At 36.1% G+C, this 26,145-nt stretch overlaps 1 protein-coding gene across 1 annotated transcript in view; it reads left to right on the top strand.

Moving 5' to 3' along the window:
* Window positions 1–22,508, top strand: part of LOC149324021 (mitogen-activated protein kinase kinase kinase 1-like) — a 114,416-nt gene extending 91,908 nt beyond the window's left edge. The window contains exons 14-23 of the mRNA XM_089485554.1: window positions 1,472–1,593; window positions 5,419–5,510; window positions 7,381–7,570; window positions 7,760–9,047; window positions 11,671–11,823; window positions 13,060–13,222; window positions 15,739–15,870; window positions 17,723–17,865; window positions 19,181–19,312; window positions 19,577–22,508. Coding sequence (XP_089341680.1) covers window positions 1,472–1,593; window positions 5,419–5,510; window positions 7,381–7,570; window positions 7,760–9,047; window positions 11,671–11,823; window positions 13,060–13,222; window positions 15,739–15,870; window positions 17,723–17,865; window positions 19,181–19,312; window positions 19,577–19,726 — 2,565 coding nt within the window. The 3' untranslated portion in view covers window positions 19,727–22,508. The remainder of the gene's footprint in view (window positions 1–1,471; window positions 1,594–5,418; window positions 5,511–7,380; window positions 7,571–7,759; window positions 9,048–11,670; window positions 11,824–13,059; window positions 13,223–15,738; window positions 15,871–17,722; window positions 17,866–19,180; window positions 19,313–19,576) is intronic.
* The last annotated feature ends 3,637 nt before the right edge of the window (window positions 22,509–26,145 follow it).

Below are 26,145 nucleotides of genomic sequence, written 5' to 3'. Positions count from 1 at the left end.
GCAGTCAAAAGAGATCTTGAGTAGACTTCCCCAATCTGGCACATACTCCTGATGTGTTGAAACGTGAATCCCATCATTCCCAGGCAGCATGTTCATTTGGCAGTTGGAGTTCAACAGCCTGGAAAGCAACCAGATGAAGAAATCTGATCAAGCATTTGTGACTCAAGGCTATTGTGTGCACCCCAAAGAATATATGGGCAAATAAAATAATAAAATAATAAATAAATAAATAAAACTTTCATTTATATCCCGCTTTTCTTTTACAAGACTATCAAAGCGGCTCACAATATATTAAAATCCACTTTTACAAAATTATGTCCCAAATTCCCCCCATTAAAACAGGATTAAACATGTACAATTAAAACATTTATTAAAAGCACAATAAAATACAGCGGGGACAGAGTGGTGGGCTAATACATGATGTGAGGGGCTGTCATTCTGTGGCCGGGCACTTTATTCAGGAAAGGCCTGCCGGAAGAGATCTGTCTTGACAGCTTTTTTTAAAGCTGTCTAAGCTGGCAATTTGACGGATCTCGTCTGGCAGATCCCCCATAATTTCCCCCATAATTTGAATATAGCTAATCCAAGTTCTTATACCAATAAACAGAACACAAATAGTATGCATTTGTGATTTTGTTGTTCCCTCTCTGGCGGGAGATAAATTATGTGAACCTCCGCATGGAAATCTTGGCACCTGCAGGAGTTTTTATGTTCAAACTACAGGTTCAAGATACTCCATCTCATTCTGCCAGTGTATGTGTATATTGCAGCTTAGTTTTGTAAAAATATTAGAGCATAGGTTATCTGCTTCTGATTCCTTTTGGATTATTTCAAGGATTTTATGCTTTGGAGTATTGGTATAATCTGGTCTTCAAATCTAGAAAGTCTCTGAAGATGACTCAAAATCCAATTTTTTTTCCACCTCTGGTATCATCCTACCATTGGATGTTATTCCAAGGTTGGCGGTAGGGGGAAATTACTTTTAAAAACTGTGTATGTTCCTTCAAGTTGCCTGTCTACAGCGACTCCATAAAATAGACTCTGGGAATAGTTTTATATCTTCTTAATGGAACTTGGTAACCTTGCCTTTAGCAGAGTTTGATTGTTTGTTTTTATAAGTGACCACTTGGTATTTTTCTTTGGAGTATCAACAAAAAGGCCCGTGTTATAAAGGAGAAGCATAGTTTGGTCTTCCCCATTAAGATGTATTGCTTCTTGCTCAGTCAGAGTACTGTTCAGTATGCAAGCTAAGAGATTTATATATAAGAATTTACTTAATCAGATTATTTACCTTCAAAAATAGCATCTTGTCTATGAAAGTATATTGTACAATGCATTTATTAAACTTGGTTGCCATTAGACTTTAGTTTTGCTGAAATAGACAAACTATTCCTACTATTCTAGAATTTTTGTTTAGTAGATTTTTCTTTTCTTTTCTTTTTTTAACTCCCCTTCTTCTTCTTTTTTAAAGAAAACACTAAGAGCCATGGTGGTATATACACCCTGTCATAGCCTAGCAGAGAGGACAAAATTGCAGCAACTTCTAAAGCCAGTTGTGGAGACTATATTGGTGAAATGTGCAGATGCCAATAGGTATAGTATTCAATCTTTTCGAAGTCTTTCTAAACTTATATTTTGTGTGTGTATTAGAGACAATTCATATGAAAGTATGTTGCAGTAGGATGGAAAAACTTGGTTCATTCACATGCTGATCTGTAGATGGGATTGTGTTTGCCCTAGAAATGTGAAATAGGTAACAAAACAAAATAATCACCAAATAGTCTTTACCAGTACTCATCTAGATAATATGTACTGATGCATTGGAATTTATTTTTAAGAATATTTCTGGGCCAAGAAAGCTGTGTGGATGCTCAGATTTTGCAAATCTTATTTGTTGAGGAAGGTTTTGATAGAATTAGTAGCACTTTCATATGCTTATTATCAGTCATATCATAACGATTGCATAGTAAGTGCACAATATATAACAACAGCAACTTTTTAAGAAGATAGTTGTAGTGTCTTCCCTGATCTTCCCAACTTCTACCAAAATATTCTTTAGAGTCTTATGATTGCAAAATAACACACCACCTTTCCTCTGCTTCAGCAGCAGACAATCAGTGAAGAAAACACTAAATTCTAGACTGTATAAGGGAACTCATATCTCTAAGCAAAAAATAACAGAGTTTTGGGGAAAAGCTAAACTAAAACCCTTTTCAGAACAACAAAGAAATGTGCTCAATGGTCCGATTACAACAGTGGAAATAATAAAAGTAATAAAAAATTTAAAAAAGCAAAGCACCAGGTCCAGACGGATTCCCTACAGACTATTACTGTATAAGAAATTTGAAGAACAACTACTTATACCACTTAAATTGACAATGAATGCAATCAGAGAAGATCATTTTCCTGAGACATGGAAACATGTTAACATAATACTGATACCAAAGGAAAACAGAGATGTCACAGATGTAAAGAACTACAGACCTATCTCGTTGTTGAACTGGACTATAAGTTGTTCACTATGATTTTGGCAGAAAGAATGAAAAAAATACTTAAAGAATGGATATACGAAGACCAAGTAGGATTTCTACCGAAGAGACAATTTAGAGATAATATAAGAAACATTTTGAACATAATAGAATACTTTGAAAAACACAACGAGAAAAAACTTGCACTTATTTTTGTAGATCTGGAAAAGGCATTCGATAATTTAAGTTGGGATATGTTATTTGGAAAAGCTAGAGGTGGGACCCCTATATTTAAGCTGGATCAAAGCAATATACAGAGATCATAGATACAGAGATCAGACAGCAAAGATAATTGTAAATCAGGGAAAAACAGAAGAAATTAAAATAACCAAAGGAACTCGCCAGGGCTTCCCATTGTCCCCCCCTTCTATTCATCCTAGCCCTAGAAACCTTGAATAATAGAATAAGACAAGAAGAAAACATTTAGGGGATAAAAATAAAAAAATTCGAATTTAAGATGAGAATGTTTGCTGATGACATTGTTTACACTTTAGAAAACCCACAACAGAGTATGAAATTAGTAACAGATATGCTAATAGACTTTGAGAATGTTTCAGGTCTTAACGTGAATAGAGAAAAAACAACAATAATAACTAAAAATATGTCAAGGAGAGAAGAACAGAATTTAAAGGAAATAAGTGGATATAAAGTGGAGAAAAAAGTCAAGTACTTAGGTATAATCTTAACAAATAAAAATTCAGATTTGTATCACAACAATTATGAAAAAGTATGGAGAGACATAAAAAAAGACGTAGAACAGTGGGACAAAATGCAGCTCTCACTACTTGGCAAAATATCAGTAATTCAAATGAAGGGGCTTTCAAAATTTCTGTTTCTGTTTAAGACACTGCCAATAATACACAACGTTAAACCTCTAAATATATGGCAAAAAGAAATCGTTAATTTTATCTGGAAGAAGAAAAAAGCTAGAATAAAATCAAAAATCCTATGCAATGATAAAAGAAGAGGGGGAATGGGATTACCAAATTTAAAGCTTTATTTTTTGCTTGTTATTTAGTTTGGATTTCAGAATGGATTACATTAGAGGATGATAAAAATGTTAAGTTTAGAAGGAGACCAGTTGAGATTTGGGTGGCACAGTTATTTGGTATATTGTAAAGATAAAATCTATAAAGAAAGTAAAAACCACTTAGTGAGAAAGGATTTACTTAATGTATGGGGGAAATATAAAACCAGATTATGTATGAAAATACTGCAATGGTTCTCCCCCCATGAAGTGTTGTTTGGAAGAGAAGGGATTCCAAAAATTAAATGGTTAAGATACTCTGACATATTGAAAATGATACAAGGAGAAATAGTGATGAAATTACAGGAAGAATTGAGAGAATCTGGAGTAGACTGTCATTGGTATGTGTATAGGCAGCTAAGAGAAAGATTTAGGATTGATAAAAAACTTGAAGGTATTCAAAGTGAGAAATCAGAATGGGACGAAATATTAAATAAAGGAAAGGGAAAAATGATTGCTAGATGCTATAAGATGCTGTTGAAATGGGACTCTGAAGAAGAAATAATTAGACATAGCATGATAAGATGGGCCCAAAATGTAGGACATAATATTAATTATCAGAGGTGTGAAGAGATATGGGGAAGAAAAATGAAACATACTGTTTGTCAAGAACTAAAAGAAAATGTATATAAAATGGTTTACAGATGGCATTTGTCGCCACAAAAAAATTCCTTAATGTATAAAAAACCAAAGCCAAACTGTTGGAAATATGAGCGTAATACAGGTTCATACTACCATATGTGGTGGTTGTGTAAGACAGCAAAAAAGTATTGGTTAGAAATCTATAATATATTAACAATAGAGCTGAACATATAAATATCATTTTGCCCAGAAGCCTTTTTGTTGGGAATGGTAGAAAAAGTGATAGAGAAGAAATATGGGGAAATGCTATTCTACTTGTTAATATGTGCTAGAATTATTTATGCCAAATACTGGAAAACAGACAAAGCACCAAGTACAGATTAATGGCTGCTCAATATATATGAGATGGCAGAAATGGATATTATGATAAGTTAGATGAAGGACAAATATGAAGACAAAGCAAAGAGAGAATGGGAGTCATTCTATAACTATTTAGAAAGAAGATGGAAAGAGATAAAAATTAAGAAATAAGTGTGTAATCAGAATTTCTGTATAATGTAAGAAAAGAATGTAATTATAAGAGGATGAAATAGCTTAGTCACAGGAAATCAGAACAAAAAAGAGTGCATACAATTAATAATGTAAATTGGGAAAAAACCGACTTTACTCAAAAGGTATGCTCAAAAGTAGGTTAAGCAATTAAATTTAAATGCAATGAGAATTTTATAATCATAAACTGGATCAGAAAGTTTAAAGTCAGCAATGAGAATAATATAGAGATAAAACAATGATTAATAATACCAAAGGAACAAAGAGAAAAAACTCAGGTAGTTGGAAGTTTGCATTTGTATGTTATTTTTTTTTTAGTTTAAGTACAGTTAGAGGTAGGCCCTATTTAGTAGTTGTTTGTATATTGTTAGAAGTACTGTTATTGTGGGGAAAGGGGTGTGTCATTTTGCAAAATGTCTTTTTGTCTTTTGTATATGTGTGAAAACGTAACAATAAAAATCAAGAAAAAAGAAAACACTGGACACTTCCCACTGTGTTTCACTTCTCACCAGAACAAGTGTTTTACTTTCTCAACTGTCTATTAAAAGATACAGGTGTAAACATGAGTGAAAAAGTTGTAGTAAATTATGAAAATTGTTTCTAACTTTTGTCATGGTATTGTGGAAATTGATAAAAGTGCTGTCATGATTTTTCTGCTTATAAATAATAAAACTATATATGCTGTTGTTGCAAGATTCAGCTAACGAAGATGTTGTTTTTGACATTTTATAGCCGTACAAGCCAACTCTCTGTTTCAACACTTCTGGAGATGTGCAAAGGCCAGGCAGGAGAACTGGCAGTTGGCAGAGAAATACTTAAATCTGGTAAAAATTTAATTTTATACTTAATTTCATAACATCATCAGTTCAGCTCACAAAGTAACAGTCTGACATAAAAATAAGATATGAAGGGAAGAAGTAGAAGTATATTACTAAGCCATCATAATGAGCACAGGGTTAAATTAAAAGAAGAAGCAGACCTAACTAAAACTAAAGATTGAGGTGAGGTGTTTTTTAAGAGCAGAAATACAAGAATACAAATGACTATTCAGAATCATATATCTAAGGTTGGATCCAGTACTGTCATTTCACTAATAGAATGGCTTCTGACATGAGAATCGGAAGGGATGGGAGGTGTATCTTCAAAACCAAGATCCAGGGAGCACAGTGGGCTGCAATGGGGAGGGAGTTTAGTAAGCAGAATTGAGGATATGACCAAAAAATTCTATTAGAAATAAATCATATTACATGTAAACTGATTTTGGATAGATAGAAGAAATCAGGCAGAGGTGGAAGGAAGGAGATACATAGTAGGGACAGAAAAATTATTTAAAAGATTTTGAGTAATGTTTAGAGAGTCAAAATACAGGTCTTTAAGAGAAGTGTTCAAAGTACAAGTAAAAAAAATGTGGTGGGAAGCTGAAAGATCCATAAGTGAGATATTAAAATAATCATTAGTGCAATAATGCTGTGGTCATGGGGGGACCTGAGACAATAAACAAATGTTAGATTTCTGAATCATTTCACTATACTTGACTCAGAAGACTCTGAAAATATTTTGAACACAGAATACTTCCCAGTCTTTAATAAATGTATGATCACATTACCTCATAGCAAGGTGTTTGTAACCATTATGTGTGGAACAGAATTGAAAAAATGGTAAAAATTTTGAAGCCATAAAAGATTTCCCCCTTTTTTCTGGGGGAGTGTGTGTTGGGAAAATGTAATATTAGACTTTAGGGGTTGAAAATCCTTTTGTTACTTCAGGAGCATACAGTGCATTATATATATATATATATATATATATATATATATATAAACTTGGTTTGGCATAAATTTATCATGATTGATATATTAAAAGTATAGTTTATTAAGAAAATAATCACAAATTTAACTTACTTTTCTAAATCTTATTTTTTGTTACAAATGAAGCTACAAGATCCTGAACTGTAAGGTACACCTGAACTGTAAGAAACCACTTTGGTTTTGCCAGTTTATGAGGAAAAGGGAGTATGCCCCCCCCCCATAAAAACAGGGGGAAAGAAATCAACATTAGTAGAACATTAGTAGAGCAAGGAAAATTAGTTTTTTCTCCTCTTGTTCTCCATAGTTCCAAACAGATATAAAACACATTCCCTTAAAAAGAATCAAGAAAAGGAAATCAAAACCAGGAATAGAAATGAAGTAGGATACTGTGTAAAGTCTTACATAAAAGTCTGTCTGCTATATATTTTATAAAAATATGAAGGGACTAAACAGAGGAACACCAATAATCCATACATCAGTCCAAAGGAAAATATTCCATCATCATCTCCTCCTCCTCCTCCTCCTTAATTTTTTCAGAAAAGTTTTTTTAAAAAAATGGCAGAAAATGTTTTCCCCCTCATTGTTGATGTTTCTAATAGGAAATGTTCACATTTCGCTTTAAACAGAGTGTTGCTGAATGTCCTATCTATCCAAAGTCATTCTTTGTGGGAATTCTGTTTATAACAAATTTTCAAAGAATCTGACATAGCTTCACTTCAGTGTCAAGTGGAAGTAGCACCAGTGGAATGCTGGAGTAATTGAGCATTTTGAATAAGTTTGCAACACCAGAAGTAATGACTTCATCATAGGAAGTTGGTGGGCGAAGGAAAAACATCTAGAATCTAATTTGGTTTCATGTGTTTAATTCTCTGTTTAACCCCCTTTGTAGGATCTATTGGCATTGGTGGCATTGATTTCGTCTTAAGTTGCATCCTTGGAACACAACATGAGTCAAACAACTGGCAAGCACTGCTTGGACGTCTTTGTCTTATAGATAGACTGCTGTTGGAATTTCCTGGTGAATTTTATCCCCACATTGTCAGTGGGGATGTTTTGCAGGCAGACTCCATAGTAGACAGGTACTACTTTAGAACATCTTAGTTGAATGTTTTTATTACTCCTGAATCAATCTGTTGTGATAATGAAAATCTTTAAAAATGTGCTTCAGTATACTTTACTTACAATGTTGACTTGCTATTTATTTTTATTTTTTTGTTAACATTTGCTGGAATAAAGCAACATAAACTGTACTTTTTATTTACTTGTAGGTACAAAAAGCTGCTGTCACTATTGAGCTTTGCTCTGCGGTCAATTGACAACTCCCACTCAATGGTTGGCAAGCTGTCGCGGAGAGTATTTTTAAGTGCTGCCAGAATGGTTGCAAGAGTGCCGCATGTGTTTGTAAAACTGTTAGAAATGTTGAGCATTACAAGTTCAACACACCATACAAGAATGCGTCGACGGTTGATGACTATAGCAGATGAAATGGAAATTGCAGAAGCCATCCAGTTAGGGATGGAAGAGATGCATTCCAGTGAATGCAGACATGAATTTTTGCAGCCTCTAGTTCCTGATAACTCTCCAGAGTCAACAGAGAACAGTACTCCAAATAACACAATTCAGTTATCAGGGAAAAATGGGAAAGATGTGGGTAATAAAAAACTAACTGCCAGTTCTGAAGACATTTCTGATGCAGTGGCTGGCATTTCCTTGGGACTTCCTGTTTCTTCCGGATCAACGGAGCAACCAAAGTCAGCCATTCAAACAAAAGGCAGATCCCATAGTCAATGCTTGAACTCTTCCCTCTCATCTTGTCATTCCCAGTCGGTATTCCCAATTTTGCCTTCCCCCACTACACCATCTGCACCCACAGGAGCGGATATAGCTAAACATAGACCTCAGGGATTTGTTCCCTGCAAAATACCCTTTGCTTCTCCTCAAATGCAGCGGAAGCTTTCTCTCCAAATTCAGAAAAACTGTGCTGACCATAAAGAATCAGAAAAACTTTCCCCAGTTTTTACACAGGCCAGACCTCTGCCATTCAGTCATATACATCGGCCAAAGCCATCTCGACCTAATCCTTGTGACATGAACAAACAGGGAGAAACCTCTAAAAATAACATGACACTTAATTTAAATGATATATCACATTGTGATGGTGGTGGTGGTGGTAGTAGTAGTAGTAGTAGTAGTAATGCAGTAATACCAAGTGAAGAGACTGTTTTCACACCAGTAGAAGAAAAGCGTGATCAACTGGATATTAATACCGAGCTCAATTCCAGTATGGAGGACTTACTTGAGGCATCAATGCCAACCAGTGATGGGACAGTCACTTTCAAGTCTGAAGTGGCAGTTTTGTCACCTGAACGTGCAGAAAATGACAACACATACAAAGATGATGTAAATCATAATCAGAAATGCAAGGAAAAGATGGAAGCTGAAGAAGAAGAAGCTTTAGCTATTGCCATGGCAATGTCAGCATCTCAGGATGCCCTTCCAGTAGTTCCTCAGCTCCAGGTTGAAAATGGTGAAGATATCATCATTATTCAGCAGGATGTGAGTACATTGGCTTTTGTGCTTTCTTCAGTTACATACATAGTCTAAAACTACATACATAGTTGCTATGTGCCTTTTTCATTTATCATCAAATGTAATTTTGTTCAGACAGAGGAAAACAACTATGAGTGCAAGGATCTTATAGAAGTAACAAAAAATGCATATCGTATTCAGGGAGTATTTGGAACACTAGGGGAAAATGTAGGAAGTATATAAGGACTTAAAACATTAACACAACAGTTTTCCTTACACAAGTGTATGGTTAAAGCATATACATACACATACATTAATTTTATAGTTAAAGCGATTGTGTAAAATGCGGGGGAAGGGATTGTAAACTGCAGCAATTTGCTTATGACCTTGGTGAGGCTGAGAAACCTGATCAAAAGCTGAATAAGGAAAGGAACTGAAGGACTAGGAATGAGCTCACCAACTGCAAATGTTAATGGGGCCAGCAAAATTAGAATGGAAACAAGAAAAATGTTGTGTGTCACTTTCCTCCAAGCCATTTATGGCAAGGTGAGGGGGAACATAGTCACCCTGATCTCTGAGTGAGAATTTTTCTTCTTGTTGTTGTTATTAGAAACAAAAGTAATGTCTGTTAAATCTACATGTCAAAATTTAATTAGGCACATTTTCCTTTGGGCGCAGAATTGGAAAACATAATGAAATAATTTATTATCTACATATGAAGTTAGAAAAGAGAGTTTAGTAATAACCTCAGGTATATCTAAAGTTAAGCTACAGCCTTGTTAAGAACTGCAACTTTTATTCGTGCCCCCACCTCCCACTCAATGGAATTAGGCTGCTTCAGTACAGGAATGTAATGTGTGTATGTATATGTGCCTTCAAGTCACCTGTTGACTTACAGAGATACCATAAATTTCATATGGTTTTCTTAGGCAAGGAATACTCAGGAGCTTTTGCTAGTTTCTTCTTACGAAAAATAGCCTACAACTCCTGGTATTCATTGGCAGTCTCCCATTTAAGCACTAACCAGAGCTGACCCTGCTTACTTTCCATGATCAGACAGGATATGGTACCTTTAGGGTGTTTAGGCCCAGGAATGTAGTATCCTATTATAATTTATTTATCTTTATGTGGATTGTGTGATATGATTTGGTCACTAGATGGGACCGTGCTTAGTTGTAGATGGTACTGAATTTGGAGAGAGATTAGAAAGTTCTTATATAGAATCATAGAATCTCCTGACAAGAGTATACACCAATTGACAGAGTGCAAACATTTACCACTAGAAGCCAATCGTGAAGAATGGCAATACCACAGCTATTGAAACTACACACACACACACACACACACACACACACACACACACACGCCTCTGTGGTGTTGTGGTTTGAGTGTTGAACTATGACTATGGAGACCAGAGTTTGATTCCAGCTCAGCGATGAAATCCACTGGGTGACCTTGAGCAAGTCACATGCTCTCAGCCTCAGGGGAGGGTAATGACAAACCACCTCTGAACAAATCTTGCCAAGAAAACCCCATGATAGGTTCACCTTAGAGTCACCATAAGACAGAATTGATTTGAAGGCACCCAACAACAACAAATCAGTTTTAAACTGCATAATGACAGGTTAGTCAGGCTTGAATTTGCTTTTACTGGGATACTATAGTTCATGGCAACTAGTACTGCTGGCTGTGTATTATCTCCAGTTTCAGAGTCATTTTGCCTCCATACACCAATACTTAGGAGAGCGCTACTGAACTTATATATAGTTTATGGGTTTCCTGTCGGCCTCTTGTTGACTGTTCTGGGAACAAAATGTTATACAATTGATTTGATTTGATTTGATTTATACCCTGCCCTTATCCTGCTATTGGACTCAGTATAGAACTAGGATATACCCTTGGTCTGTTCTTGCAGAACTGTTATGTTCTTACTTCAAATTGATTTCTCTAGAAATTTCCTTAGGCTTCCAAAATTTTGAGGTGGGGCTGTTTTTATTTTTGTAAATATCAGATATATAAATATGATATATATTTAATTAATGTATTAATTTATTTAATATATTTAACAATATATTTATTTAATATAAAATATGTTGTGTTTGTGTGTGTGTGAGTTTTGCCCCTGAACACAGACATAGAAGAATGGTGTAGAAAACAGAAAAACCTTTCTAAACATGAAAATTTTTATTTCGTGCACTGTTTGAAAATAAAATGATCAAAATGGGTAGCTTGCTTTTAAAAAAAATCCTGCGCAAAATTTTTCTACAATAGCACTATTTTTGATCTAGAATACTAAAAACAGGTACTAAAAGTTAATTTTTCTTCAAATGGCATGTCTGATATGGACGTCTTAGAAATTTTTCATGTAATTTGTATGCTTTAAAATTACTAGCTTCAGACACTTTCTTTTAAAACATTTTTATCCTTGTCTTCAACAGCAATGCACAGTTTTTTTATTATTATTCCTCCTTTCCCGTGTGTGTGTGTGTGTGTGTTTTAGTGTACATCTTTTTTTGTTGGTTTATTTTTTGGGTTTTTTGTTGTTGTTGTTGTTCTTTTACTTTTAAAGCACCATATACCCTAATGGAGCTATATAAATATATGATGATGATGATGATTCATAGACCACTAAATTTTGTTTAATTTGCAGACACCAGAGACCTTGCCTGGGCATACCAAAGCAAAGCACCATTACAGGGAAGATGTAGAATGGCTTAAAGGCCAACAGATTGGCCTTGGCGCATTTTCTTCATGTTATCAAGCTCAGGATGTTGGAACTGGGACATTAATGGCAGTGAAACAGGTAAATGGTCCATTTTCATGGAATTTTTTTCAAGCATTAGCTGGAACATGGAATCGAAGTATGAAAGCATAGTACAGTGGACCCTTGTTATACGCTGGTGTTTGGTTCCAAGATCCCCCGTGTATAACAAAATCCGTGTATGCTCAAGTCCCATTAAAAATAATGACATAGCAAAATGGTGTCCGTTATAAAAAATGGAAAAGCAAGGTAAATTTATACTTTTTTGGAACATTTTCAGACCGTGTATGCTTGAATCTGTGTATAAAAAATCCGTGTATAAGAAGGGCCGACTGTACCGGGATCTAATCATGGCCTCACTTCCATTGATTTTAAATGTCTGAGGGGGTATCTTGAAAAAGGCAGAAGATTTCTTCCCCTCAAAACACTCCTGGCTTTCCCTTCTGGAAAATTGTTTAACACAGCATTTAAAAGTGATAGTTTTATCGATGAGTATGGTTGTGCAATCCAGTTTCTCCTTTGTCTTCAGAGAAGTGGATTCCAATGTGACTGTAGTGTGCCTGTTTTATGCAGTTTTGTCAAATGTATTTGTTGTGTGTGCCTATGATGTAAAAGATTGTCCATAACATACATGTGTATTACCTAGCAAACTCTGGCCATCTTAATACGTAAAAGCACTGTGGACTGTAGAAAAAGGTATAAACAAAACTAACTTATTTTGGGGGGCGGCTTCATATGTTTGCTTGGATCCACTGTTTTGTTTTATGAGTATGAATGTCCCCTTTCTTCTGAGAATATTCCTACTAGCAAAACTTCCACCTCAAATTTCCAGAGCAGATTTTTTGGGAAAGCTAGACAAATGAATAAAGGTAGTATTCTCTATTCTGCTGTAGGAAATGTTTCACAAGATTTATTAGAAGCCTTTTAAAATCTTCTCTCTTTGAGAGGCAAATACTGCACCCAGCCCACTATTGTTGGTGTTTTTTATTGTTTTTTTTTCTTCTGCCTGGAAATAAACATAATGCAGAGGGTAAAGTATAGCCAACATACCAAGTTGGTTCCAGGGATAGACATACTTTCATACTTTGAAATCAATGAAACTTCAGTTGTAACTAAGTCCCACTGATTTCAATGCATGTGTCCTTAGTGTGACCAAATGTGTCTACATATGTGAGTAGCAGTTTGTACTGATATAGGAAAGTCAGTCAGATCAGCCTGCTTCTCTGTAATTTGAGAATTGTTGAAGCAAAGTCTCATCCAATTTTGTGTGTGAAACAGGTGACATATGTCAGGAATACATCATCTGAACAGGAAGAGGTGGTGGAAGCATTGAGGGAAGAGATAAGGATGATGAGTCATCTGAATCACCCCAATATAATTCGAATGCTGGGAGCTACATGTGAAAAGAGCAACTACAATCTCTTTATAGAATGGATGGCAGGTATGAGTTCTTCCATACTCTCTCTCTCTCTCTCTCTCTCTCTCTTTCTCTTTCTTTCTTTCTTTCTTTCTTTCTCCTATTCACTTTTATAAGACTCTTTGTATATCTTTTCACTGAAGTCTAGAACCATGTTGTGTTTTCATAAAAAATAAATAAATCACCTTTTTGCTAAAAAGGCATGGACCTGGTGTGTAATAAATTTGAAACAAAATGAAACCATCAAAACTATTAATGAAATATTTAAAAATGAAAAAAAGTAAAACAGTATGATAAACCAGTAATTTGAGAATTTAAAATACTAGCTTGGAAAAATATGTCTTACCAGTATTTGTAATTTGGGAATGGCACAAAATAAATTGCCTGTGCCTGAGAAACAACCCTTGTAGGCCAGTATCCCCAGCAGGACTGCTTTTACAGATCCTAATAATTAGACAGGTTCATAATGAGACACACATTGCCTTGTGTCACCAGATCCAAAGCCATTCAAAAAAGTTAAAGGCTGGAAAGGTTAAAGCAAATACCTTGACTTGAGTCCCAAAAATAATGCAAACACTGCAGGTATTACATATTACATAATTTGTGTACTATGATTTCTAAAAGCATCTTAGCTGCCACATGTTCAAAGGTTTGTATACTACCACGAATTTTAAAAGTAGGGGATGATAACAGAATATTTCTGTGAATCTGTTACATCAGTCGTCTGCTTCTCTTCACGTTGATTTACATGATTATTCTGATTTACTCTACAAACATACATCCTTTTAAAGAGCTTTTGAAAATAGAAGTCTGTACAGAATCAGCCAGACTGTTAAATGGGATCAGCTACAGTAATCGTATCATACCAGCACCAAATACAACTTTTCTGTCTATTTGTTGTTCAGGGGTTTACTTGAGTGTCCTGTTCTTAACCATTAAAGACCTAGGTTACCTGGGAATTGGAGGTTACTACTGGAATTGTTCAAAGATGACCTCTTCCCACATGAACCTGCCTATCTACCAATTTAGATATGTTTAGAAATGCTGGGATTGAACCCAGAATCGTCTGCATACAAAGCATGTACTGTGACACCAACGTGTTGTTAATCTCCTTATTTACTTTTAGAGTACCAGGCAAAGTCTGCCCTGTTCCTTTAATAGCTTTTTGTTAGGCATTGTTCCTATGCTAATTGAAATTAACAACACAAATGAGAGATTTATGGTGAATTTTGTAAGACATTAAGAGGCACACGTGTAAAAAAATAATAAGAACAAAGTGTGAATATTAGAGATTCTGACCCAAAATGTGAAAAGCAATTAAGTGGAAAGTGAACAATTATGTTTCTGTACATATTCATATCTTTGCTGCAGAGGTGGCTAAAGTATAAACACATGCACTCCAAACAAATTGTCTAATTAGCAATTTGTAAGCTGCTCTGAGAGCATTTCTAAAGAATGGGAATAATAATAATAATAATAATAATAAGAAGAAGAAGAAGAAGAAGAAGAAGAAGAAGAAGAAGACGACGACGACACTGCATCAGACAGCTATATGAAAAGATTAAGTAGAGGAGAAACTAAAAATAGACCTTGTTCATCTCTCAGGCTGGCAGTGAAGCACCACCACACACTAAGATGCTTCCATGTGTAAATGAGCAGTTTGCATCCAATGAGGATGCATCCAATGGGGAAATCCTCTGTTGTTCACATTCAAAGTATACAAAGTATACTATATAAATGGAAGCAGTGAAGGACAATGTTAAAAATAGATTTGATTACCATATATGATACATGAATGTACACTTTTACAAAGATGCTTTGTCGCTAAAATGAGTACTCAGACTGTTGGGGGCAAATTAACTTACTTGCTGTTCACCACTATGATCTTTGGTATAGCAGTATATAAATAAAACAAATTATTATTTATTATTATTATAGTTTTCTACACTCTTCCCTTTCTCTCTCGACTCCTGCACATTAATGCACTTTACTCATCAGGGACCCCCACCCCTCATGAGTGCATTTGAACAGGAAAGCTTATGAGGCTGATGGGAGTGGAGAGGAAGGAGGTTGCAAGAAAATTGGCTTCTTTAAGTCCACTGCATTGCATTATGTTAGTAAAATATCACTGTGATAGCATGGGAATGAAAAGTGGTGTACATAATGAATGTAAGTGGAATGTAGACTGTAATTGGAAACATCTGAGAGAAGTTTAATTATCATGGAACTAGGTAGTTGACAATATAATATAGAAGTCTGTTTAAAACTTCTAACATGAATATTGGGCTACAAGCTCTTTACCGCCACACCCATAAATAGAAATATGTTAGCAAAATATCAATGTGATAGCATGCAAATGAAAAGTGGTGTACGTGATGAATGCATCATAAAAAATCCATAAAAGTGAATTTATCCACTTTGAAATTTTCATCTATTGTCATTATATATCAGATTTTGCAATTTTTTCAACCAGCAATCAAATTTAGTTTCTCTTCCTCAGGAGTGTTAATATTAGTTAAAATATACTCTTGTTTTTCCAGGGGGATCTGTTGCTCACTTGTTAAGTAAATATGGAGCCTTTAAAGAATCTGTTGTTGCAAACTACACAGAACAGTTGCTTCGTGGCCTTGCTTACCTTCATGAGAATCAGATAATTCACAGAGATGTTAAAGGTAAGAACAGTGTTTCTACAGACACTGTATACTAGACATATGTCTAGAAACTACCTGTTTTCACATATTTATTTATTTATTTTGTTTATATGCCACCTTTCTCCCTGGAGGGACCCAAGGCAACAAGGCAGCTCACAGAGTAAATTAAGATACAAATGGTTGAAAGGAACATGGAAGTGACATTGTAGTGTACAGGTATATCATGTGAGAAAGAAACTTCTTTAAAGACAGAAAAACAGTTTTGTTTAAACAGAGAAAAACAGTTTTGCTTTGTTTTACAAGGCCAGAAGTCTTTTGCTAGTATTTTTTCCTCCATATTTAGAGAAGAAATGCATTTCCACATTTGGTGTGAGTATGCAAGCTAAGCAGGTTAATACTTGGATGGGAGACTACCAATGAAGATCAGATGCTGTAGACTATATTTCAGAGAAAGGAACTGGCAAACCCACCTCTGAGTGTTCCTTGCCTAAGAAAACCCCATGAAATGAATGGGGTCACCATAAGTAGATAGATGACTACAAGGTGTGCGCACGCACGCGCGTGCGCGCGCGCACACACACACACACACGGTCTGAAATTCTTTACTACCTAGGAAGGCAGGGATCAAGCCTTGGTATTAGCCATTATAGCTCCTCCCTTGCCATTTATTGCCTAGCTTCACACAGGACGGAACTTGTGGGTTTACTATGCACAAGCTCATATTTCCTCATTCATTTAAAAATCTGGAAGTTTTCTTTCCTATTTTAGGTTCTGGTTTGCTTGTTTGTTTTAAGATTCTTGTCTTCTGTTTCTTTCATGCCTGTTTCTCCTTTCACCATATGCCTTTGAACATGGTTCTTATTAGGAAATGCAACAGCAAGCATGTAGAGTTAATTTTGCCTTTCATAAATCTCATGAACTTGTTCTGCTCTCCTTCACTCTAAACAGATGTGGGTTGCAGTTTTGCCTAATACTATAGGTAGGGCACTTGTACGTCAACTGAAGCACATGTTGTGTCAACGGTGTTAAATCAAATGGTCCTTCTTCCTACTTCACATTATAGCTATTGTATCAGGCTTGTCAGCATCCTATTTTTGGATGCCATCTAACACGAAACAGAGAATGAACACTGGTCACTTACTGTGAATTTTCATTCCACTTTACTGTGATGAAGCATCCAAAACAATACAGTATAGTTGCTGAGTTCTTCATCTTAAACCAAACCTGTGGTGTCTTTGGGATGAAGAGTTGCTTTTTCCCTAAAGAGTTGCCTGTTCTTTAACTTCCCTTTATTATGCGCTATTATCTTGCGTTGGGCAAAACTAGAAGGAGGAGTCATGGAAGTTAGCATCAAGATAAAAAAATCTTGATGGTTTAATCCCTGGGCAGAGGAGAGACTTAATCCATTCTTGGATGTTTGCTTCACACAATATTAGAATGAAACTTAACAGCAAATGGCTAACATTCCCTTTTATTTGAAGGCTTAATTTCTCTTTACCTGGCTTCAGTTTCTGCAGGCCTGAAGAGATAGGCCAAAATAAAGCTGCTTCGGGTCACTTTGGAGGTATGCTGTTTAAATGACACATGCATATTAAGAGGCTAGAAGCTGCACTAAAGCTGCACTCCAGTCCTTAGGACTGGAACATGGCTTTGGCACAGCTTCTGGCCTGTTAGGATGCATGCAGTATTTAAACAGCATACCTGCAAAGTGACCTGAAGCAGCTTTATTTTGGCCTGTCTGTTCAGGCCCCTGTATTATCTAAACTTGAAATCATTAGTGTAACTTGAAGGAAAATATCCAAATTGTCACTATTTATTTAATTTTTAATGTTCTTGTATGTGTCTCTGATTTGTTTTCTTATGATGTTGATAGGTGCCAACTTGCTCATTGACAGTACAGGTCATAGACTAAGAATTGCTGATTTTGGAGCTGCAGCTAGGTTGGCATCTAAAGGAACTGGTGCTGGCGAGTTTCAAGGACAGTTGTTGGGGACCATTGCATTTATGGCACCTGAGGTATGAATTTGCTTGTGAGAGAATGTATCATATCATTTATATATCCTAGGCTTTAATGACTGCTGCATGTAAAGGTTTATTTGTCCCCTTGCTATATTAATCATATGGCAAATTTCGATGTGAGAAGAGCCTTGCTAGATCAGACCAAAGGCCCATCAAGTCCAGTATCTTGTTTCTAGCAGTAGTCACCCAGCCTAAGAAGATCACCATCAGAAAATAAAGGAAGCAGTTGTTTCTGACTGTGATTCTTCAGCAACGGCTGTCATACCCCTTCTGAACTTACAGCCATTGATAGGACCGATCTCCATGAATTTGTCTTATACTTGCAGACTTGCTTTGATAGTGTGACAAAGAAATAATCCAGTTTGAGACTGCTTTAGCTGCCTTGGTTCAGTGCTAGGGAATCCTGGGAACTTTAGATTATTGTGGGACGAGAGCTCTCTGATAGAGAAGGCTAGATGTCTCACAAAACTACAGTTCCCAGAATTCCCTAGCATTGAGCCAGGGCAGTTAAAACAGTTTCAAACTGGATTATTTCTGCAGTGTGCTCTGGACCACAATGCCCCAAATCTATGTGATGCTTTGTTCCCTCTGTCTTCAGTTGTGCATCTGGTCCATCTCCTCCTCACCACTCCCAGTGGTGCCTCATGCAGATGACAGATTTAAACTTCCCCAAAGGTTATAATACTAATACTTCTACTGAAGGCCTAAGGTAGCTGGCCAACCATGTGTGATATTATATGGGCCAAGCTGTAAGGAGAACAGTTACAAGTGAACAGTATTGTTCTGTGATGTGAGATTTAATGTGTTTTGAGAATGGAGCATAAGTGGTTCTCCTTTCAATAAATTTTTAGTTGAATCAGTATGATCTTCTAAAAAATGCCAGCATTCATAGTAAATAATATTTAATTTTAAGGAATGTGAATATAGCTTTAAGCATGTGTAGGGGAAATAACATTGCAGTGAAAAATAAATTAATTGATAAGTTTAAAATTGGTTTCTGAAATTCTTAAGCACTAACCTCCCCCTCATATTTAACATTTGTAGTTTGAGGATATTGTTCATAGACATCTTCTGGAACATATTTTGTGTGTGTGTGTGTGTGTACGTATAAAGATTTGCACCCTCATGTCAATAGCATTTTTACATGGAATTATGCTGAACAGTTCCTAGCATGTCCTAACATTTTGAATATGTCTCATGAATAAAATATTTGTTAAACCACCATTAACAGAGAATGGATCATTAAAACGTATGCTGTGATGGTGGTAGAAGATCAAAAACAGCTAAACTTGTTTGATATTTTCTTCTTCAGGTGTTGAGAGGTCAGCAGTATGGTAGGAGCTGTGATGTATGGAGCGTTGGTTGTGCTGTTATAGAAATGGCTTGTGCTAAACCTCCCTGGAACGCTGAGAAACATTCCAATCATCTTGCTTTGATATTTAAGGTAAGATAATATGTGAATGAAAATATCCAAACCTGTAATTGGACTAATTTACTAGGAGCTTCTATCACACAAGCACCATTAAAATAAATGAAAGCTACCCAAGGAAGCTTATGTAAGATGGGAGGAGAGGAATTCACAATAGACTGCTAAGCCATAGCAATTTTACAGCATTGGGCCCTGTGTTCTTTAAAAAGCTAGACTTAGGGTGGTCTTCCTGTGAGAGAGATACTCTTGGGTAATTGATACTTTCTGTTTTGTTCACAGATTGCCAGTGCAACTACAGCTCCATCAATCCCACCACATCTGTCTCCAGGATTAAGGGATGTGGCACTTCGATGTTTGGAGCTTCAACCTCAGGACAGACCCCCAGCAAGGGAGTTACTGAAACACCCTGTCTTCCGCACTACTTGGTAGTTCTGTAAAAGTGGGGATACACTGAACATGATGCTACTGAATATAGAACACTGCTGGTCTTCCTGTGCAGATTTGCACGGCAATATGTATTAATTGCTCTGCTGGCCTTAATTATACATTTTGAGGACTTAAGGTCAGTAGGGGACCTGTACTTAAAATATGTGACTGACAAATCGAGATCTTTACCTAAGCTCAGTATGCAACATTTCACAAATTGTGCAGAAATATGTAAACTGTGCCTTTCTCAAAGATCTGGTTCTTTGTGAACAGAAAAGCAATTCATCTTTTAAATCTGCATGATTATTTAGTGGAAGAAGTGATTTTTAATTTAATTTAATTTTTTTATTTTGGAGCACTTTTTCAGCAATATTAGCAGCTGAGGGGCTCGGGAGCCATTTAAAAACTGCAATCACTGTTCCATTTCATGCCATGCAAACTTCAGCAGTTTGGGCTCTACAACCCAATTTAATTTGTTTTCCTCATTTATAATAGAAAAAAAACCTTCAGTGTCTGTGCGTTGTATTTTCACGAAGCTTGTTCTTTAAGTGGAGAAAGAAATCATGGATAGTTTTAAAAACCACATTATGCCTTCCTAAGAGTCACTGACTATGGCACTTGTGGTTCACTGTGCAAATGATTGCTACTCTTGCAACTTCCCTTTGGAAGTGTCAGATGTGTGCTTTCTTTTTATCTTTTGTTTCGTATTCAGGGAAAATAATTTTTAAAAATATACCCAGAATAGCTAGAACTATGTTCAAGCTAAATGTTGCTGGATAGTTTGATATTTTAAGAGACTGTGATATACAGATTGGTTTGAAATCTGGAATAAAATGCTTCCCTTGAGGCAGTGTTTTGAAGACTTGTTGGAGGAGAGAATATGCAGTTGTTTTGAACAACAAAACCTCTGTAACCAAGGATCAAATGAACTGTTAGGGTTTAGAGCCTTTTAATTGTCAACGTTTTCATGGTAAAACTGTGTAGAAATGTGTTAATGCATCATACCTGCTGCCACCCAGCTTCCATTCTATTCAATCTGAAATGGGAGCCAAAGCTTTAAATCCTGTCTTACTCTCCATTTAGCACTGTATTCATGTTCACTGTTGTTTTTACCTGCTGTTTTCCTTCTGCCATACATCATCTGTTTACAATTATAATTGATCACTATATAATTGGGCAGTATTTTTTAAAAGGAAAAGAGAATCATTTCATCTCTTTAAAAATGTTTTACAGAAAAATGAACTTGAATAAACAGCAACCCTTATACATAATGTGAAGAAATGCTTCACAAAGAGTGCAGAACTACTTTTATCAAATATTCAATTGCTCCATGCTTTTAAGGGCAGCCTTTTAGATTCTGATGAATGGAATAGTGAAGGAAAATGGCAGTTCTTTTGCTTTTTGCTGAGTCTTTTTGAAATAAAGTACTGATTGTGTTTAATCAACTTCTGTTAAATAACTGTTAAAGTTTTAACTCTTCAGAAGCCAGTTGAATTGTTGACCGGAAATTGGTTATGCTCAAAGACTCAGGACAAACTAAATAAGCTATTGTACTGTACATTTTTAAATAATGTACAACTCATAAATTGGAAATAAAACAAGTAAGAGGTTTACAGCAATGATTATGCTAGCATTCACTAAAAGCAATGTCATAAACTGTGGATGTGTATTTCTTTTTGAAATGTTACATTCCGTTGCTTTGTTGAAGTTTGGCAGACTTTGAAGAGTTAAACAATTGAAATGTGAAGTTTGGTAGCTCTGTTTTTGTATTTGACTTCAGTTTCTTGACCATTTAGCATTTCTCATTATTCTAATCAGATTGTTTCCAAGTCTCTTTCTTGTGCGCAAGCTTTAAAGGATGCACTCTTGCCAGTTCATATACTGGAAGATCTGTTGTTGGATTAATGCCGTTTCTTAAAAAATGTAAATTGTTTAAACTGATGAACCTCAGCTAATCAGTATTACCTTTTTAGATCACCATGCCTACCACATATCAAACTCAGAATGCCTCTAGTTGTCTAAAAGCATTGTTTGAGTTTGTTCGCATTTCCCTCAGCTTGCTGGTAATTGTGGTGTTTTTTAAAATGCAAATGTGTTGTAATCTTATTTTCTTTGGATCAAAGCTGGACTGAAAATTGTATTGTGTAATTATTTTTGTGTTCTTAATGTTATTTGGTACCTAAGTTGTAAATAACGTCTACTGCTGTTTATTCCAGTTTCTACTACCTCAGGTGTCCTATAGATTTTCTTCTACCAAAGTTCACGTTCACATTGAAATTATATTTGCTATGTGACTGATTCCTAAGACTTCCAGGGCTTAAGGGCTAACTTCTATTAGCACCTTACTGTGCAAGTAAATTTTAAAGATCTCTGGGTTAAGAAAATTTGGCTTCATTATACCCTTGTTGTTTTAAATATATCAAGATATTTTAATTAAAAGTTTTTACCCCTTTGAACCAATTTTATAGTATAATTTGTACCTATTTTGGTGGTTTTGTCTTTATAGTAAATAAACGATTTTGGACAAAAGTTGTACTTATTTTATGGCAGTGAACTGAGTTTAACATTTTTTGTATTCTTCTGTTTTTCCTAAAATATCACTAATATCACACAAGGTTTGAGGACCAGGTTTGGTGAGCTATGAAAACATTTTTCATACTACGTAACAGTCTCCATATGTTTCTCTTTTATCCCTTTATTTTCTTTCTTGGTTGCCTCAACACTTCCTATTTACAATCCACAGGGAGAGGTGGGAAATATAAATTATTATTTTTATTAATCTACAATTAGATAAAGACACAGAATCTTTCTTGCTTAGTTTTGACACTACTTCAGATTTGACCATATTTGTTCATAAAAGTAATAAAAGTCATGTTAGCCAACTAAAATTTGAAGCAGTGGTTCAGCAGACTTTAAGAACACTATTTGCAGAATAGTTCACAGTTACAAGCTTCAGTTCTGGGAAGTGATATTCACAGGCACACTGTGATAAAAAAGAAAGGAAACCAGTTTAGTAATCCATTTAGAATGTCATTGATTGAAGATCTAAATCCTCCTGGAGTGAGTGTCATGCTATCTTTTTTTGCTAAACACCACATACACTCGAACACACTGATAATTCCGAAGCTGTGAGTTCAACTATATCCAGCAAATATGTTCCCCCACCCTGCTTTGTGAGTGATTTGTCATTAAATATACAGTAATCTTTCTTTTGTGATGTCTTGTATATATAAATTTCTGTATATCTTCCTATGTATAATATCTCATTGCACTACAATACCCATCAATTTCCCTGGTGTCTTATCATGTGTGGTTTCATGTGAGAATTTGGTAAAAATAAATGAATTCTCCCTGCTTACAAGTGACCCATGTGGGTTACAGCCTTATTAAATTTTGAAAAACAAGAAATTGAAACAGCACTGGAGGCAAAATGTCTTGCTCTATTATTCGGTGGACTGAGAACCTCACAACACCCTCAACATTTGGAGATATGCATAGACATTTTATGGATATCTATTTGGATGTTAAATAATTTTTACTTGAAGTACATATGTAGAAGATGTATGTGGCTGACAAAAATGGCCACTGATGTATTTTCAGTTTGCCTTTCCTCCCACTTTTTTCTTTCCCACCTTTTATTTCAGCGTGATTTTCCACACAATAAAAATGTTTCAGAGGGGAGGTTTAACCCATCTGTGATCTTCATAAACATCTCCCAGCACTGTACCTCATGTTGGCATTGTGTTTAGTTTACCATACAGTCTGTTTGGAGAAAATGTGGGCATTATCTCTCTGACATACATTTTATCTTCATAAGGTGATTGCTCTACTGATATCCAGCAATTCTTTATAAATACTATGGCTCCTTGATATTTTTTAAATGTTAGCCAGTTTTGTCTGCTGACTTCAGTCTTTTACAAACCAGGATGGCAGGCCTATTTATCAGAAATCAATACATAAAATCTAGGAAGATTTTTTAAACCATTCACATGGCTGTGGGGATAAATTACCAGGACACAGATTGTTGATTTATACTTTCAAGTAGTTTCCAACCTAAAGCGGCCCTATCACAAGGTTTTCTTGTCAAGATTTGATCAAAGAGGGGGTTGACTTTGCCTTCCTCTCAGGTTGAGAGATTGTGTTTTGCCCAAGTCATCCAGTGGGTTTTCATGGTTGAGCGGGAATTCAAACTCTGGTCTCCAGAGTCGTAGTCCAACACTCAAACCACTACACCATGCTGGCTCTCTTATGGATGCATCTATAGTGTAGAAATAATGCAGTTTCATCTCACTTGTGGCTTGTGGCTTCAAGTTTATGAGGTACCAACACCCTTTGGCAGAGAAGGCTAAACAGCTTGTAAAACTGCAAATCCCAGTATTCCATAGGATGAGCTACAGCACTTAAAAGTGGTGTCATGCTGCATTATTTCTACATTGTAGATCTTTCCCATGATGACCAATAATTACTATAGAGGTGTAAGCACACATTGTATCTGACTTCCAGGTGTCTAAAAGAGTGGTCTTCATGCAATTTGACATGGGGGCCAGGGATTTTTATTCTTCGTTGTTTCAGGGCCGGTAGCGTATTCATGCTCATACAATTCTTTCTTTCCTTTCTAGAAACTCCATCATGGACTGTCACCAGCCCCTGCCACTGGTCCAAAACACCACTTTGGCAACATATTAAGAGATACCATTTTCAGAAGTAGCCATGTAGCAAAGTATAACAACATCCAAAATCCACAAAATAGTGATACCTATAACTGTCCAAACAAAATGCACAAAATGCATGATTTCAAAGCTCCACTGGCTTCTTCATCAGGCAAAGGGGGTTAAGAATTACACAGACAGGGTGACCAGATGTCCTGACCACAAAGGAGGATAAGGCACTGCAAAATGTTGGGCATTCATGAAATAAAGTAGGACGTGACCATATAATAGCTAATACACACACACACACACACTCTCATCCCTCCACATTTGCAGCCTTGTCTTTTGCAGATTTGATTATTCATGGATTTTATTAATATGTTCTCTCTAGGAATATCTAGGTCCTCCAGCGCAACTCTGTGGTCAACTTTAACCAAAAGGACCTAGAGATTCCTAGAAAGAACACTGCTAGGCACTTGTAACTCCTCCAGGGCAGTTCTATGGTCAGTGTCTGGCAGATATTGACCACAGAGTTGGACAGGAGGACCTAGAGATTCCTAGAGAGTATCCTCAAGTAAAAACATAGTTTTTTGTTATTTGCGGTTTATCCACATTGACGAGAGTCCTGCGCCCCTAATCACAGCGAATGTAGAGGGACAGGTGTATGTATGTATCTGTGTATGTGTATATATATCAGGTCCAAAACTCACTGCAGAAATAATATAAAAATATAAAACTTTTATTTATATCCTGCTTTCTGTTAAAACAATCAAAGCAGCGTACAACATTAAAATGATACAGCAATATATACAATCCCCCCTTGAAATAATAATAATAATAATAATAATCAAATTAATAATAGTTTGAGGCCACTTTAACTGCCCTGGCTCAATGCTAGGGGATTCTGGGCACTGTAGTTTCGTGAGACATTTAGTTGCTCTGGTGCCACAATAAACTACAGTTCCCAGGAGTCCCTAGCACTGAGTCAGGGCATTTAAAGCGGTCTCAAACCACATTATTTCTGCAGTGTGTTTTGGACTTTAGTCATGCTCAGGATGGAGGGCAGGATTGAATTCTTCCTGGACAAAAGGTTGAAATGTAGGACATGTCCTGGAAAAGGAGGACGCCAGGAAAAAAATGTGACTTAACATTATATTATTTTTATAACGTTATATATATATATATATTTCTCCTGTGACACCTTTGCCTGAAGAAGCAGTGGAGCTTCGAAAGCTCATAAAGGGTATTTTGTGCATTTTGGTTGGTAACATAAAGGTATCGCTGTTTTCCTGCATTTTGGATGATGTTCCTGATTAAGCGGTGCTCCTTAGAGTCAAGACTCCACCCGGAACCAGAAGCGCGTCGCACCGGGGTCCGGCCTTCTAAACCTTCCCCCGCGAAACTGCATCTCTGGCACTTTGGTTCCGCGACGCAACTTCTCCAATTCCGATCAGGAGTACTAAAACAAATGACAGTAGTTGCCTATAGGGAATCATTGGACAATACTTGCCCTTAGAGAAATATAGGGCAGGTATTCTATGTTTCCCTATGGGCAAGTACTGTATTCCTCAATATTTTCCCCATGTGTATGTATACCCCAATGATTCCCTATGGGCAAATATCCCCCAATGTTTCCTTATGGGCAAATATTCCCCAATGATTCCCTATGGGCAAATATCCCCCAATGTTTCCTTATGGGCAAATATTCCCCAATGATTTCCTATGGGGCATATATCCCCCAATGATTCCTTATGAGCACAGTATGGGAACCAC

This window comes from Sceloporus occidentalis, unplaced genomic scaffold (genome assembly GCF_023333645.1).
Source record: "Sceloporus occidentalis isolate IW3139 unplaced genomic scaffold, rSceOcc1.0.p SCAF_1, whole genome shotgun sequence".
Taxonomy (NCBI): Eukaryota; Metazoa; Chordata; class Lepidosauria; order Squamata; family Phrynosomatidae; genus Sceloporus; species Sceloporus occidentalis.
Note: the sequence above shows the minus strand (reverse complement) of the source record. Positions and strands in the feature narration are given on the sequence as shown.